Source organism: Manacus candei, unplaced genomic scaffold (assembly GCF_025592945.1).
Source record: "Manacus candei isolate 608988 ecotype Guabito, Panama unplaced genomic scaffold, ASM2559294v1 h1tg000041l, whole genome shotgun sequence".
In the NCBI taxonomy this organism is placed as follows: Eukaryota; Metazoa; Chordata; class Aves; order Passeriformes; family Pipridae; genus Manacus; species Manacus candei.
Genome location: NW_026138089.1, coordinates 5,104,334 through 5,119,722, shown reverse-complemented (window position 1 = coordinate 5,119,722; position 15,389 = coordinate 5,104,334). Strand labels below are relative to the sequence as shown.

Sequence of the window (15,389 nt, the reverse complement as noted above, 5' to 3'; positions counted from 1 at the left end):
CCCTTGCCTGAAAAATTGTCTCCTCATATATTCTTTTTCATTGGGTTGTTCCCTGATATATATAAAGAAAAAGAGAGAGAAAGGGAGAATAAAAGAGAGAGGGCGGGGAGAGAGAGAGATCTCAGCATGTATGTGTCATCAATACTCTGAGTTCAATCCTGCCAAGTGCAGCTGCACTGGCCTCCCCAGCCCTACCTATGGAAGGAAGGGATGACTGATGGCTCAGGTGATCTCTCCTCTTAAGAACAGAAGAATGTCACTCTTCCAATCACACGTATTTTGTTTAGCTTTTCATGGACTTCTATGACACTACTGCAAACAGCTTAGTAGGAGAATATATCTAGATGGACAGTTTCTCCAAAAGACAAATGTAGCCCATGGATAGAGCTGGGATCTAAGCAGGAACCTGAGTGACAGACTGTCATTATGAATTTTAAAGATGAAATTTTCTTCATGAAGAGCTACAGCTAGCAGGGAAGTCAGGTTGCCAAATGAACATTAATAGCTGAGACCATTTCAGCTGTCACAGTGTGCTGAACAGCACAGCTACACAGCCTGAAACAGCTGTGGTCTACCACAGTGATGGACTTGAGCACCAAGGTAAGCCAGCAGCTCAGCAAACTGCTACCCTCAGAAAACTTGAGCTTGCTTCTCTTTAAAGCCCAGTTATTAAATACTTCAAATACAGCCAGTATAGGATAAAAGCTACAGTTGCCAGGCCTCTCACTATTTTTTGTTACCTTTTTTTTTTTTAACAGGAACTTCTCTAGAATCTGTCACCTCTCTGTCAGCATTTGGAGAGCTGACATCGATAAGGTGCTCACTAATGTGCCTACTATCACATCAGGCTTAATAGCAGGAAATTTTTTCAGATCTTTAATATTTCTCAGAACATAAGTCTTTTGGGGATATCACTCCCCTTTTCTATCTCTGTAAGCAAAAACACTGTTCTTTCACCTAGATTTACTGATGCTGAATCATCTATAGCACCACAAGGTAGAGCTCAAATCTAAGTATTGGGTGCACTTTTCTAGCAAGTTCTGAACAAGGGCAGCATCACCAGCAAGAAGTTAAAATTCCCAGGGCCCAACTGTTCCCAGCTTTTGGCTGGGCTAAGATAAGGGACTACTGACATACAGCTATTTAAAAATGCTCAGAGCTCCGATTCTTTGTTGATTCATGCTCCTTACAAATGCAAGCTAATTTAGTATTCATGAAAATTAAATTCTCTCAACACTGTCTGGAGGAATTTCGCACTTTACACACATTTTCTCCTCTATGGGTATATAAGAGAGATTCATTTTCTCCAGACATTTCAAACACACCACACTCCTGCTTATAGCAGTTGCAGGTCTTTTGAGAGCAACATTCTGAAATGTACCAAAACAGATTACCTCAAAGAGGGATTAAAAAGAGACCACAATATCAGACTTAATTCACCAATGGCCTCTCAGAGTTGTGCTGGCATCAAACCAAGATTCTAAATCAGAAAGATAGTTAGGGATGATAAAGGGCTGTGTAAACTAAAGCTGTTAAAACAAAAATAAACAGCTGTGATAAAATTAACTCCATTCAAAGCAGGAAACAAATCGTTTCTAAACAGCTTAAAATGGCAGGGACAAAAAAAGGGGAATCCATTGTAAGTTTACAGAGTTTTCTATTTTGAGCTATTATTTGGCAATTTAATTTTTGTTCTTTATTCTGGATTGTTCTCTCCACCAACAATTTGTGGTCCTGGGCAAATGGACCAGGATGGACCACTGCCCTAGTTAGAGCAGCTGGGACCATCACTGTGTGGGCGTAACCTAAACTGTGTATTCTACACCCTCTATGTCATTTCCCAGGAACTGTTAACAATATACCATTTGCAGCAGCTGCCCAGAGAACATCTGACCCCCCAGGCTACAATCTGGGTGTTAAGAAGCCTGTGAGATAGGAGCATGTTCCCATCCTCACACCAATGACTCCGGTGTGATAACTCTATAACACTCCTCCAGGGAGTCATTAGCACCTCCACACCCAGCCTGAGGAGTCATGGCTGCTAATGAGCCACCAAGGATTCCAAAAATACCTCATGACTCACAATCACCCACTGTGGAACTCCCCACCCTGGGGGAGGTACTGGGCATTCCCACTCGAACCTGAGTGTGTATCATCTCGGGGTCTTGGAACTTCTGGGCCTACTCATCGGATCCAGAGGAGGACCAGAACTTCGACCAGGCTGCGACCAGTGCTCTCACCAACAGGTTTTCCTTTCCTTTTACTTTGGACTCAGGGGGACCACGTGGGGCTCAGCATGGGGGCCAAAGAACACCATTCTGTTTGTGTCCCAGGGTGCTGGGTTATACATCTGGGTTTTGTGGGTTAAAACCAATTGTTTGTCCATATAATTGTATTTATTGTATTACTTTTATTAAATTATAACCCTGACTTATAATCTCTTTTGAGTTGGGTTCATTTCTCCTGCCGGTTTACCTTTAAACCAGCACAACCACTCTGACAAAGTATAAGCCAATGATGCTCTGCCCTCTAAGCACTTCCCTGCTTGCTCTGTTAAGCGACGGAAAGGTCAGCTGTTCAGAGGCACACACCTGAGACAATGCAAAGGATCTCCTGATTTGGTCTGGCAGCCAGAGAGAAACGCTGTCAACTGTGTTTAATAGAACAAAGAACTTTGTAAACGAAGCCTATTGGGTTTTTTGCCTTTTATGGAAGGGAAGGAAGGTAAGGGGAAATATGTCCTTTCCTTCTATTTAGAGAATGATAGCATGGAATGCTCGGGTGACTGATCTGAATGACAAAGGTGATTAAGTTACACATGGTAATTGCAGTAGATGAGACAGGAACTGTTCTTCTTCCCACATATTGGCCAAGACAGAATGAGTACACACAGCCTATAAGGTATTTTTCTTGAGCTTGCTCAAGAAAATCATCAACAATATTCCAGTGTCATTAAAAAATCAAAAACAGAAATGAAATTGGATTTGAAACATTAATGTAGAAGAAAGACATGTCGATTCTTCAAAGTTTAAAGGTTAATAAATTCATACTTTCAAAAAACAAATTTATGCTTCTTTACCAGGAGTGGTTATACATGTACAAATTGCTGAGGCAGATTATCTCAGTATTAGTCATTATTTGTTATTCTCAGTCATATTCCTTGAAAAAACATAACTGTGTCAGCTAAATATTTTGTCATTTGCTTTCAGCGTGTTCATTTTCCTTTGCACAACAGTTCTTGCCACATAAGTAACAGCCCCAAGACTTTTATGCTTGCACAGGTAATCATGCAGGGAAAAGGGGAGTGGTGTCCAGCACCACGCAGCAGCATGCATTAAGGGCCACGCAGCGCAAGCATCTTCTGCAGCAGGAACACAGAGCCATCAGTACGGGAGCTGGTGGCTTCACCTCATCCCCAGCCACCTCCCCGAGTACTGTAAGAGCAAATAGGAACAACCACTCATTCAGGAGTTCTACAATTGTACCATCATTGTCTTCATTTTGGAACCACTTTTTTCACCACCCTCACTAAGTACAGGAACATGTCATTACACATGAAAGGACAGTGACCACAGGCGATAGGATTCTTTACTGGCCACTCACCAAACACCGGTCTTTGGTGAGACTCATGAAAAATTGGTAATGGGAATCAAAATCAACAGAAGGACTTAATGTGTTTCACCCCAGTCAATATAATGCTTCCACACACCACCCCCAATCCCTCGCCATCTGTACATTCATTCTCCAGATAACAGGATGCTTACTTTTAATCATAAAAATTTCCCTCACCCAATTTTATCATTGTTCGTTCTCAGATATTGTAGTAGCTGTGTATTTGATATACGCTCTTCTTTGCAAGCAAGTTGTAAGAAGCTGAGGTGGAACACAAAATTGTAACTGTCCTCTTTTCAGAACTGTTAAAATCCACATTTGGGTTTCTCATTTAACTCTCCTCACATTCAGACACTCCTAAATGGGGTTTATAACATCATAAGTACATAAATCATACTGATTTATCAGAAGTCTGACCAGCCATAATTCCGCAAGGATTAAGGGGAGGGTAAAAAAAAAAAAAGAAGAAAAAAAAGTGGTGGAGCAAAAGAAAACACAAAACACAATTGAGGTTACTCACGAATACTTCTGTTTCAACGATCCTGTCTCATCTTCTTCCATTATATCTAATATCTATTACTGACAGCATTGTGGATCCACATATAAGGAAAGAGAGGCAAATATTTGTCAAATCAAGCATTTTATCTGCACTGTTCCTCAGTTATTGCATCTTTGAAGAAAAAGAAAGTGAAGCAAGAAAGAGAAAGTAAATCAGTAAAACCAAAAAAATTAGAAATCCAATAAGCGTTTTTCGTGGAGGTGCAAGAAAGTTGTAGGATGAGAGAAAAGAGGGCTGTGATCAACAAAATGACAAGTAAGGAATTTTTTTATTGCTGCGTGTCTTTCTTCACCCAGCATATGCAGTAGCAAAGATTTTCTGACAGCAGATTGATAAGCAGAATGCCAAGGAGCTGGAATTGTTGCTGAGCAGAGCCTACCATACCTAATGACCAAAAAGCCATGTCAGCATATGAAGGCAAGGCCAGGTGTTTATGCAGCAGACAATCTTGCATATCCCAGTGAAGGTATCTCTAGAAGCAGCTCCACACTAATTGAACAGCTACTACAGGCCTTTGTTAAGTATGAAAATTTCTTTTAAACAGAGCAATTGGGAAATGGCTTTCGAAATAAATGTATTTAGCACTAAGCATGTGTTTGAAAAGTAAAAGCTCTAAGCTTGATTCAAAAGCTGAGCAACGCTTCATGCAGTGTGATACAAGTGAATTCAAGCACCCTTTCAGCATAACTAATCTGAAGTTATGAATTGACTTGAGCTTAATTTATGGAGAAATCAGAAAGCTGAAATTAGAGCAGCTATGGGTTGTTTTAAACAGACATCCCTAAATGAAAACAATTCTGTTGAACGCCTCCAAATGGTTTTCACTGGAGACATAAGCACATGGATATTTGCCTAAAAGTATGGACCACAGATCAGATATGAAATGGAAGGACCTGGTCACATCATCAGTCGGGATGTGTTCTTCCTGCTCAGGAAGAACACGATGAGTATGCAGGAAGTGAGCTGTCAACAGACAGAGCAGGAAGAATAAGGAACCCTTCTTTTCTATGTTAGTTTAGGAGAGAACATCTCTAATAGTAACAACAGTGCCAACCCTTGTTTTGTCTAAAACTTCCAGATTGACTTCCTGATGACCTGATTTTGAGTACTGCCTACTCCTCAGTCCCAATTCCAACCCAGTAAGCAACAAACAGGCCACAAGTGTATCTGGATATCTGGCCTTCTGAGATGCAGTTTTATGGAGAAAGCAACATACCTCTGCAGCATGAAAAAACATGCAACTCTCAACCAAACGCTAAGGAAGGTAGTATTAAACAAGATATCTTTTATCATCTAAACAAAGCTTAGACAGGTGTGTGCCCCAAGTAATGTGAGACAATCTACCGTGGGTTAAGCTGTCTTCTTGCAGCTGGTTATCAAGTATTCCTGTAGACACCTATCCAATCCTGCATTCCAAAATCAATTTGATGAAATTTATTTTCTGTGACATGGCACAACCATGGGCTGCCATGATTAACAAGGAGAACTAAATGCAGAGCTCTAGCACAACTGGAAAGGTGACTGAATTCCTCCTGACCACTTATGCTCACCCTAAATGACTTAAGAAAAGGGGAGGGGTGATGGGCATGGAGAGCAGGTTTCTGGAAAACTTTGAAAGGAAGATTGTGAAATTAAAGGCTCCAAAGGCAGACCATGCATCTGACTTGAAGCTTGATCCTAAAGTCAGAAGTCAAGCATACTGGAGATTTACTTCATAAATTCTTATTATATTCATCGGATAGGTGGATTAGAGAACCTGATGGTCTAAGAACTCTGCAAAAAGCATGAAATTTGAGTGATTCATAAGCAGTCATGAAGACTATAAGGTGAGAAACAGCAAAAAAATCTGAAGACCACCAGCCACATGGTCTGCTCCATCCACGGCAAGAGCTTGGTTGGAAGCTTGAGAAGAGCTGCAAAATGAATTCTAGTAGACAGGGAGATAATTATCCATGAGGAAATAATCAGAGTTGCATACAATCACAGAGATTTTTGTTCAAAAAAATAAAAGATCAGGTTTTGTTAAAGAAAAAAAGGTGTAAGTGCAAATATCAGAATAGAATAATATCACTACAGCTGCTTCATCCTTTGCAGTGGATGTGCATAAGCTCTCAGAGGTAGGAGAACAAACACTCCCAGCCAGAAAGGAGAAAGAAGGGTAGCACAGCTTGGATCTTCTCAAGAGAAAGCTCTCTGCGACAAAAGCAGATGCCACAGCCAGCACAAAATCCTGCTCACTGGAAGACAGGACTGAACACTTTGTACTTAGTCATGCTGAATGTGACTCAGTAGGATCTCTTCCTGCTAGATTTTTCAACGAGGAAGCAGCTGGAAGGACAGATTTCTGTCTTCCTTGCTTCCTCTGTCTTGCATCTGATCTAACCATCCTCTCTTATTCTGTATTTACAGGGCAGTAAAAGCACATTAATAGCAGAATGTGCCCTTCTTCTAAAAGGCAGAAGGTAAAAGCCTGAATGTGAAATGAAAATATATTTTACTCTCCTTAGCAGGAAAAATGTCTCAGCCAAAATGCTGTGAGTAATAACTGTCAAAGACAGAATGCCAAATGAAGAGCATGCAGTAAATTAAAAACTAAAAAGAAACCCAACAAAACAAAACAAACAAAAAACCCCAACAAAACCCTAAACAAACCAAACCCCACAATGTCCTTTAAGAAAAGCAAAGCATATTTTATGAATTCAGCAATCACAATGGGAACTTTATTTTTAGAGCAGAAGAACTTTTAATTCAAAGATTGGTGGTTATTACCAACAGTCTTCTTGTTTCAGGGGGCTAAAGGGATGGGACTAAATGTCCTTAATTTCAATCCATAGCTGAGATTCAAACATCCAATGTAATTCACGCTCTACTGTGGGCTTACACACACACATTATACAGACACAGAACATACACATGCACAGAAGGAACAGGTGCATTCTCATTGCATTAAGGCAATTCATCAGCAGCAAACTGACTTTAGCTTACAGACAGATATATATGCATGTAGAGTAGCCATAAGTGAGTAGCAGTGGCACGTTTTACAAGTGTAGATAAATCAAACAAGTACAGAGGACTAAAGCTATTGCTTGTTGATTTTGAAACACACTCACTGTTATAACGTCTGTAGCTGTCAATCTTTGCCGGTACCACTCTGTACAGAATTGTCCCTTCAAAGGCAGATTTTCCTGACAGCAGGCAAGAGAAGGAAAGATGGGAAAAAAAAGAGAAGGGGCAGGGTGGGGGTAAAGAGATCGAATGGTGGTAAAAAGAAGGGAAAGGAAGACGTTTTAATCTGTATTTTCAGGTCACTAACATTTTTAAAGCCTCATTAGCAAAACAACGAGAATATTAACAAAAGTATCTGATTGTACATGAAGTTAAAATATTCTTACTGCATGTATGTCAGATAAAATAATCTCATGATTTTGCTAAAGCTGTTCTTTACAGTGTCCAACAGAATGCATTTTTCTTAGGTTTTGTCTGTTGTCCATCAAGTTGTGAGTCTTGCAAACAAAATTATTTGTCTGTTTTATGCAGTCTCCTCAAAGAGCACAGGGGAATCCTGAAAAAATATCATTACTGCACTGCAATGATGTACTCACAGTGGTTCAACATTCCTGATGCAGATGCACTGCACTTGAACAAGCACAGCTGACATCCAAACAGGGCAATGAAATACTCACATTTCTCTAGTGTACCAGGATGCTGTGAGCATCAGATATACTGAGTCTTTCCAAGATGACTTATTAGAAATATTTTGTAGATGGGAGAACAGTTTTTGTACATGGTCTTAAGCAATGCCTACTGAAAGGGATAGGACGCTAAAACCCGAATAAATCAGTTTTTCACCAACAGCTTAATCAGGTGCTTGACTTGGCACACATTAACAAAAATAATAAAATACTAAAATTTAAAGAGAAAACAGCAAAACAACAAAAAATAAATCCCACTTCCCATCTTATATATTTAAGATAACATTTTTATAACAAAAACTATTAATTTCTTATTGGGTGAGTTTTGGGGTTTTTTTCATTGCTACTGAGATAACTCATGTTCTGATATTTAGAAAACAAAATTCAAGTGAAGGTAAAGGAATAAGCAGTTGAGATATTTTGTGTGTTGGGTTTTTTTTAAAGACGAGGTACCCAGGTAAGCCCAAAATTATAGCAATGCCGGCTTGTTGCCAATCTCCCCTACATTACCAGCAAGAAAATTAATGTCTTCAGTAAAATTTTATTGCAAAATAGCCAGTATATGGGAATTGTCCCAAGATAGAATCACATCCATTTTGATACCAAAAATGTGTATTTTTTTTTCTCCTCTATATCATTCTGTTGGACTTTCACAAAATAAAAAGCTATACTCATTTATGTATTATAAAAAGCTGTTCCTTTGTTTTGTTCTTGCAGTTTAATTAATAACGAAAGGTTTTCATTTTTACATGATGAAAGCAAATGAAATAAAAAAGCCACAAATTCATCTTTTCACTTTGTTTTTACAAGATATCATTAAAAGAATATTATTAAAACAGTCAAACAACAATCAACCCATTGCTTAGAGAAATGTATGTTAAGTTTCATGACACTGTGGAGAGCCAAAGAGACAATAATGGAAATCTAAAGTTTTAAGAACTCAGGATAGAGGAGGTTGTCTGACTAAAGCATCAGCTGATGAGTCTGTCATCAGTTCTAACTCTTCTCAGTGGCCATCACTAACAGGTTCTAAAATTAGCTGATATGTACCATGAGGCCTGGCTGTACCTGAACAAACACATACAAGAGACAGCAAGATATAAAAGGCCACCTTTAAATGCTGTCGTGACATTGTCATGAACATGCAAAATGCTTTTCAAAATAACCTCCTTAATAATTAATTGTTATTATCTCAAATAGAATTTATTTGACCACATGTCATTTTGTTGCTTCTCGACAGGCTGCAATGACAAGAAATGGTATTGAAAATAGTCTTAAAATTAATACTAGATCTCTGAGAAATCTAGAAATTAATCTTATCATTCATGTATCTATTTAATATAGGAATAAAATTATAATGTATACTTCTGTTCATGCTGTAACTGTTGGTCAAAGAAAAGCAATGTTTTAATTTAAGAGCATGCTTTAAAAAACAAGGAACTGCTGTTTACTCTAAGAGTACCTGATCATGTCCATCACAAAACATGCCTTTGAAGACAAAAAAATTTGGCAGTCACTTTACAGCTGGGATAAATACTTTAAAATCAAACAAGCCAACCTTCAAATATTTGGATCTTGTAACAGTCTTGCTTTCCAATCTGCTGAGCACTCACTATCTGAGGGAAGGCACAGGTTCCCAATCCTTCCAAGTTAAGGGGAAAGTTAAGTCCCACTGTCAGGATTCAGAAATACTTGGGAACTTCCAAATTAGCCTCAGGCATTTTCAAAATAGGAAATCTTTGCTCTGAAGAAACTTCTGAGGTTACTCTATGGCAGAGCATGAAAAGAAACCAAGATAATTTCTTCTAGCCATTTACTCTGATCTGCCATAAAATTTACATGAACACAACAAGATCAATAAAATCAAACAACATTCTCCCCATTTGGCCTGGTGTAGATTGTAACAGAAGGGCAGAGAAAAATGTGTTTTTATTAACCTTATTCCTAAAAAGCCAAGTTATATATTTTTTCTCTTCCACATTTCTGTGCAGAACCTCAGTGACTGCCCAAGGTTCTTGTTCAATGTGTTGGTATAGCCTCTCACACCTGAGTGCCATAATCTAGAATTTCTGTTCAAATCCTGTGATACAGATGTATTCAAACAAAGTTTCCAGAGAAACAAAAAGGAGTTATTGCAGATTTGAAGTGCTGTCATGTCTTGTGATCCATGGAGGAAGGAGACAATCTAGAGGCATGAAGATACACCCTTTTGAGATGTTACCCAGAGCATTTCGACAGTAATACTAACCCGATGCTCAAATCTTTCAGGGTTTACTTGTTCATTTTTTATTTTACCATGTTTTCAGAATAAGCACAGATATTCGGAATGAGATTATCATTCCTAGTCAGTTGCATAAACTCACTGAAATTTTTGCAATCTCATTATGGAGATTTTCAAATCCAGATAGTCAGTGTATCTGAACTGAGCCTCATGAAGCACCATGTGGTAGAGAGCAACACCTGTATCAATTACATAAACCATACAGAAAGAACTGAGTTGATGCATAGTTCCCATAATTCTTCTAAGGGAATGTAATTATTAAATCTGTGGTTTTACTTGAAGAAAAATAAGTAAAAAAGCATTAAAATCCCCATAATAATCTCAAAATTCCAAGAGTCCCAGTCTGTCTTTCAGGAGGTTTACAGTGTTCTTCTGTTTTATAGGTGTATCTAATAGCTCCTAATAACACATCATCTTACTTACCCATAAAGCACCTCCAAAGAATTAAATTAAATACAAGAAAGACGAAAATCCATCTCTCAACTGTAGTTACCTTCAGGTTATTTAAAGAGACAAAACCGATATCTGTGTTACTGCTATCTTCTCCATACAAGTATCACAGCTTTGGATTCCACTGACAGTTGGAACCAGCACACAAAACTGAGTTTGAATAAAGCATGTGCCATAATGGACATCAATAGCTAACGCTTTGTGGCTGCTCTGGCACACTCCAATGTATGTTTTGTTAAAGGCCACTTTAGAGATGCTTATTATAAAGTAAATATTACTTTATAATGGAACATTCATTCATTCATGTAGATAAAACTGGGGTATTCCTTCCTGAACAGTATCACCTACTTTGTTCATTTATTTAGTACCAAACACTACAGACTCCAGAGCTGGAACTACATCTACACAATTAGTTCTTCAAGACTCACTGTATTTATAATGAACATAATTCATGATAGCATATACAGGTTATAGAAAGGAGTTTGCAATCTCACTGAAAAGTGCATCTTCACTTAATGCCCTTTTTTCCTATCACATTAAAATTTTTAACTTAGAAACATTTTCATTCCAGTTTGAAGGAATGTTACATGTAAATATCTTTAGCAGGACTGACCACAAGACTGGGTCACCAGTGCCCATTCACACACGAATAGGTGCTCCATTACAAAAACAATATAAAAATTTTTCATCAATGCAAAAGTCATGCTTTTTAGAATCTTATTTCTTTGGCATGAAATAAGGACAATACATTTGCCTTAACTGGAAAAATGAGGAAAAAGAAGGAAGTATTATAATTTTCTACCTCTTACTGACAGCATGAACTATAAAGGCTTTGGTAAATTTCAGGTGAGATAAGCTTACAAAGATGTTAATAGTTCTTTGACTTTTACTTGTTTAGAGAACTCAGAAGAACACTACATAGCAATGGATATGTGCTGAAAATAGGAAGACCTTGGCAAGTATTGTGTAATTAGCCTGAAATATGCAAATACAATCGACTTTTTCACTAAGGATTCAGAATCGACCACTGAATTAGGAAACAAAAAGAGTATCTGCTTAAAGAACATAAAAAACCATGAAGAATAACAACTTTCCATTTCATATAACAGCACACTTTTGGCTCAGGTTATTCTCCAAGGGAAGTTATAAATAGGACAACCCACTACCATGCTTATACTATTGCAAACTTAGTTACCAAACATGCTTTTCACCTGCAGCAGTACTGGCCCACTGTAAATGAGAGAACAAAGTCCATGTCCCAGTTCTGGCCTTTTTCCCCTTGGCTGCTGGGGCAGTGGGTGTCGGAGGTGATAGTAACATGCTCAGCACCTGGAGGGAAAAAGTGCCGCATGTCCCACACCAATAATTATGAATCCTTAAATCTACTGGAGTCATTATAGAAGGCATGGCACTTTAATCCCTCGCTTAAATAAGCACAGCCACTTTGTAGATGTTTGGTTACTTTCCATGTCTAAAGTCCCTTTTAATTAGTTCTGAAATACAAATTCAATATTCATCATTGCCTTCTCTTTTTTTGATCTGTTGCGGCTCAGCGAGTCTTTAACACAGCTCAGGGAGCATTGGCAATATTGCAACTCAGGTAGCTCTGCAAGTACACACTTATCATCATCATCTGACCCTTTCAGCATAAATTAAGAACAATGGCATTCAAAAACACTTCCAAGCAAGAGATAAGAATGTGCTTTCCTATCAAGGTGTTATGGGGTAAAGACACAGGTGTACATACAGAACATCAATAATAATTTTTTCCTTACTTGACTTTACTTGCTCTTCTTGTGCTATTCCAACATCATCAGAATCAGACAGTTCCTTTATGAAGTTGGAAGGAAACATACCAGTCTTTCCATTGAGTATTCCTTCCCACCAGCCCTCTTCCACCTGCACCAAGACAAAAATAAAAAAAAGGGGGTTTAATATAAGCAACACTTTGCTGAGTTACGTTATATACATTCAATAAATTACAGTAATGACTCTGAGTAGTTTATATTAATTTCAGGTATGAGGAGCACATGGCATAGGCTCTAAGCCAGAACATCTCTCTTTTTTTTTGATAAGTGAAAACAAGAAAGATGCATGAGCCCATCTGTAAATGTCATCAGTGCTGACAGCAGTCAGAAGCATGGATGAGCATTAAATAAAAGGATAAAAGAACAACTAGAGAGCATACAGTGTCTCTACATTTCGATTTTTATGGCTGTCCATTCAATCGCTAAATTTTCAGTGCAAACTGTATGACTATTCAAGACAATCTTAATGGACGTGTTTTGCAGATTCTGAGTTTGAATTCCCTAAGTAATCAAAGGTGAAAGAGAAATACCCATGAAAAGCTACTCAGAGAATCTAAACTAGGTATCTTAAATAATGTGAATATTCCTGCCTTCTCCATCAAAATCTGAAGTTCTGTGTTGTAAAAATTAAGAATGTTGCTACTTCATTAATCTGTTAATGTAAGAAATCTGTGGAGAACAAAGAACAGTGCTAATGAATATTTGACTCTAGATTTACAAAGAAGTACTGATATACATAATGATGGTGTGAGAAGGAGGAGGGACACTGCCTAGCCAAATCCCAAGAGGAAAATATCACTTTAAAATTACAAACTCCCTCCTGTATAACCCATTCAGCATTGAACGGCAGTGTCAGGCAGTGAAATGACAGCCCTCAGAAAGCAGATGCCTTTAGGTTATAATGGGACAGCAAGAAACGACTTATTACATGCATCAGCTAAACACATCCTTGATAGGGAAATATTTTTCATCTGTCAGACACTGTCCTTTCACCAAAAAAGATGACAGGGGAGGACAGTGTCAATCTGTGACACATCAGCCTCCAATAAAGTTTGACACATCTCTTTCCTGCCTACCTTCCCCCCACAATTATGAAAATAGAAAGTCAACTGAAATAGAAAGGCTGAGGGTGTTCATGTTTACTGTTAAAAAAAAGAGCTCCACATTTTAAATGAAACTACTTAATTACTACAGAAAAAAAGTCCATTTCCTATCACCTATCTGTGAAAAACTCGAGTTCTTAGAAATCTCTTAATAATACAGACAAATATTTCCCAAAAATATGGAGGAATGTATGCATTTCTTTCAACTTAGTCACACACACAATTTCACTACAAACCCCCACATTTCTCATTGTCTTGAGTTGAATTTTTGTTTTAATTTGAAAGGAGTTCAGACCAGACTTTCATTTCATCTCAGTACCTGTCCCTGACAAAATTTGCCCTCCCTCCACTGCCCCCCCCTTAGCTCATCAGTAGTCATTATGAGCTCCAGCATAACTCTGGGAGTTATTTTGCACTTCTTATTATCTTGTTGTAAATTCAGAAGATAGAATACATATATATCACTCAATCACTTCAGTGAGGTGGAGATTTTTCACATTATAGCATCAAAGTCTCTAAAAAGTAATATTCCCTTTCTTCTCTCCAGACCAATAATAAACAATATGGAAAACTGAAACTGCACGACACACAACACTTAGTAGATAAATTATATATCTACACATATATATGTACAAATTATATATCTAAATAAAATATGATATAAATACTATATACCCATAAAAATATGATATCTTGGTATACAGAAAATAGACAATATGGCCAAGACTCTTTCAGCAATAAAATATTTCCATTTTTCTAATGCAGTATTCCCAGATGGCCATATTGAGTAGAGCTAAACATCAAACCATAACTGCATTAGCTGATTGACCAGTAGATTAATCAGAGGATTTACACAGTTCCCAAGATCCTTGCTTTGCAAGATGCTGAGATTATTTGACACAAGTAATGTGACCAATATAATCCAGTTTCATCTTTTCCTCAAGTGATTTTCACCTGCTTACTTCTTCCAGGGTAACACTTCACAGTTTCCTTACAGTTCACATTAGCACTTTTCATGTGGCATGTTGATGTATGGATCCCTATATATGTGTATAGAAATATACATATATACAAAGATCTTTAGACAGGTAAATCTAAACTGGATGTGAATATACTCACAGCATTCATTATCATATTGTAAGTTTTCCATTTGACTGAAAAATTAATTGCCTGATAATACCATGTTGTATTCAATAATTCTACAACTTCAGAAAAAAATCTAAAGCCAAACCTAGATTTTTTTCCACAAGAAAATGCAGAATCATGTTAGCAAGATATCAGAGGTTCAGGTCAAACTGCGCCTCCCAAAGATTTAGTAGGAAATTTTCACCAAAAGCATCAAAAGCTTTAGGTATTTTTAAACACTATAGCTACCTGCTACATAACTTTAAGCCTCAACACAGCAGCTAGAGATAAATCCATGCAACAGAAAACACTAAAATGCCTCTAGGATTTAGTTATCCCAAACTGGGGCAGTCCATTACCATATGGTTTGAAAAGTTGCAATAATTCACAGCCAATAAAACCTTTTAAATGAAAATCCATTATTCATGGGGGTAATCCGTCTGGAGGCACGAGCTCAATAAAATTTGTTGCCATGCTATTATAACAAAGTGCTTTCAGAATTTATACATCTAGGTCCTGATTTATGCCCAGCATTCAGGTGCTGAACCAAACAATCTAAAAAGAGAAGGATTTCATTCAGCAGTCCATGTCCCTATGCTGGATAAGAAGTTCTATGATTCATAATATTCTACACACCAACTGTAAGATCAGTCTGCAAATGAAGTGGGTTTTTTTTAATTCATAAGAAGGATCTTTCCAATCTGCCAAATGTAAGCAGATACATCTAGAGATATTTTTAAGATGTGTTTTCAGTGTGTT

At 37.7% G+C, this 15,389-nt stretch overlaps 1 protein-coding gene across 7 annotated transcripts in view; it reads right to left on the bottom strand.

Moving 5' to 3' along the window:
• Window positions 1-15,389, bottom strand: part of SH3KBP1 (SH3 domain containing kinase binding protein 1) — a 214,474-nt gene that overhangs the window by 88,575 nt on the left and 110,510 nt on the right. For 5 of the 7 annotated variants that reach the window (XM_051794875.1, XM_051794874.1, XM_051794877.1 and 2 more), the window contains 2 exons: window positions 12,370-12,493; window positions 7,282-7,356 (listed from right to left, as the gene is read on the bottom strand). In XM_051794875.1, coding sequence (XP_051650835.1) covers window positions 7,282-7,356; window positions 12,370-12,493 — 199 coding nt within the window. Of the gene's footprint in view, window positions 1-7,281; window positions 7,357-11,805; window positions 12,300-12,369; window positions 12,494-15,389 lie in introns of those variants that run through there. The other 2 variants (XM_051794880.1, XM_051794876.1) reach the window with 2 other exon arrangements.